The sequence below is a fragment of the Glycine max genome, chromosome 8 (assembly GCF_000004515.6).
Source record: "Glycine max cultivar Williams 82 chromosome 8, Glycine_max_v4.0, whole genome shotgun sequence".
Lineage (NCBI taxonomy): Eukaryota > Viridiplantae > Streptophyta > Magnoliopsida > Fabales > Fabaceae > Glycine > Glycine max.
The window spans coordinates 20,898,881-20,901,208 of record NC_038244.2 but is presented as its reverse complement, the minus strand read 5'-3'; the positions used below and the strand labels follow the sequence as shown (position 1 = coordinate 20,901,208).

Below are 2,328 nucleotides of genomic sequence, written 5' to 3'. Positions count from 1 at the left end.
TGAGACACTTGGATGTAATTGAAATGGTAGGACACCTCTGACTCTATGAACAATTGTAGTTTTGCACCAAAATTCAACAATACATCTAAAAGTTTTGGTAGGTCTCGTAGCTCTGTCCAAATTGCCAATTAGAAGGAGCAACATTATCAAACTCCATCATTTTACCATCACTAGTAGTGACCTGAAATGACAAGGCTTGTCCTACCAAATTAGACCCAGTAACCCAATTCTGTCCCCAAACACGTGACATAGATTTCCAGCCAGTGTTTGAAGACCCTTTGATGCTCACTTGAGTAACATCACCAGCACTGGCAACATTGTACAACAAAACCAACAACCAATAAGGGTTCCCTTTCATCTCAAACTTGACACCGCCACTTTTGTTGCATGGGACACGGCGATACATGACTGGGATGATCCCTGCTCTGTATATGGCAATTTTGGTGAACATTTTCATGGACAAGTCGAAGTGTTCTTGTGGAGGGTTGCACCAATGGTCGAAATTAGGTGGGTTGTAATTAGGGGGGCAGAAATTTGTTGCGGTCACTTTGATTGAGCCTGCGTTGGGAATGCACCATTGGGGCTCGTTCACACACATGATCTCAAAACATGCACCACAAGTGAGCCCATTGTTGAATAGAGCTGTGCTTAGGGCTGTGGTTTCTAGCCCATAACCTTGCTGGTAGAGATCACCATAGCCACAAGCACCCTCTGCATGTCATATTACAAAAATTAAACTAAGAGCTCAATGGTCATGTATTATTTTACACTGTTCATCAATTATAAATTATGATAGGTGTGACTTTTAAGTCATTTTTGTAAAAGTCAGCTGAATTTATTATACATGAAGATTTCGTATTAGATGCATAGACTATTTTCTTACTAAATAATACAGCTTAATATTTATAATCTTAAATTTATAATAATTGAGGAATAAATACCTTTAAAGAATATCCATTACAAAATATTTATTAGTGTTGACTAAATATAAATAGCTTTTAATGATTATATACATACACATGAACGTATTAAGCAAAAACTTTTTTTATTATAAGAAATTAGAACTATAAATTTGAATCATATAATTATACATGGATGGTCAAATTTCAAAATTAGCGGTCATATAATCACTTAATGATAGACATTTTTCTTTTAATCCTAATCATTTAATTATGATTTAATGGTCTATATTTATAACTAATATTATTCACAATAAGAAAAAAAAATTATATTTAATACACTCCACAAACATACATACAATTTTAAGAAAAGATGAGAGAGGGGTTTGAGGAGAAGATTAACGCTGTCATAACTAAGCTCCGCCTCTTATTGAAAACAATTCCGTTTTTGTATTTTAACCTCTAAAGTTAGTTAGAGTCATAAAAAAAGTACACCAATTAATTACATGTATAACAAATTCAATTCTAGAAAATAAAAAAAATGCGGATAAACACAATGCAAGAATACGATTAATCATGAAAATGAGAATGGTCGTGATTGTATTTAGATAGAGGAGTAGTAAAGGGGAGTTATATACTTACGCATGGTGTCTCCACCTTGCATGTCTCCATAGAAAGTTGCATGGGCTAGATGCCATCCACTTCTTCGATGACGACTGCCATGTGACAAGGCTGGTACAAAGAGAACCATTAAAAAGGCCAAAGAAACCAAACAGTGAGACCTACCCATGACCATGACTATTGACTACAAAGCTTAAGAACAAAGAGAAGGTTAAACTTTGTTGATGAAAAAGGGTAGTATTTATGCTTAATATCTGCTGTCAGTTAAGGAAAATCAAAACAAATTAATATGAACATTTAATTCTTAATATCCGGTCACAATGACTTTAATACCCGATAAGGTAAATTAGTTTTTATTACTATAAATAAATTATTCATGGAAGGACAGTGATAAATATAGTACCTAGAAAAGGATTTGCAAGAAAATTCATGAATGAATTGTGATTGTAAGATTATTTCTTTATTTTTAATATTTATATATTTATTTTGAAAGCACATACATTTCTTTCCCATGTATCATTTTTTTAAAGCATATAATAACTATTCCTGGTGAAACGCAATGCTCATAAGTGGAAATGGAAATTCACTTTCCCTGTTGAATGTGATGACCATTGACCAGAAAACGATGTTAAAACCTTAAAGAGGGAAGAAAGTGGCGGCTTTTTTATTCTTTTGCTGTGCGTATCTCGGTTGGTCACTATAATATTTTTAAATTCATCTAGAAAATCTGTTGGTACTTGTATCTCCATCGGTTACTAGAATTTTTAAATTCTTTAGTAATTTTATTGATACTCAGAAGTGAATTAAT

At 33.1% G+C, this 2,328-nt stretch overlaps 1 protein-coding gene across 1 annotated transcript; it reads right to left on the bottom strand.

Moving 5' to 3' along the window:
- On the bottom strand, positions 1–1,689 carry LOC100789595 (expansin-A23). Its single transcript, XM_006585704.4, has 2 exons — positions 1,542–1,689; positions 1–711 (listed from the first exon to the last, which is right to left on the bottom strand). Exons 1-2 carry the CDS (start codon positions 1,687–1,689, stop codon positions 86–88), a joined length of 774 nt encoding a protein of 257 aa, XP_006585767.2. The 3' UTR covers positions 1–85.
- Positions 1,690–2,328: the final 639 nt, after the last annotated feature.

Excerpts from the sequence above, each read along its gene's own strand:
- LOC100789595 (XM_006585704.4), bottom strand. The coding sequence starts at position 1,689 with ATGGGTAGGTCTCACTGTTTGGTTTCTTTGGCCTTTTTAATGGTTCTC. Across the intron at positions 712-1,541 it reads GCAAGGTGGAGACACCATGC|AGGGTGCTTGTGGCTATGGT; the intron begins GTAAGTATATAA and ends TATGACATGCAG.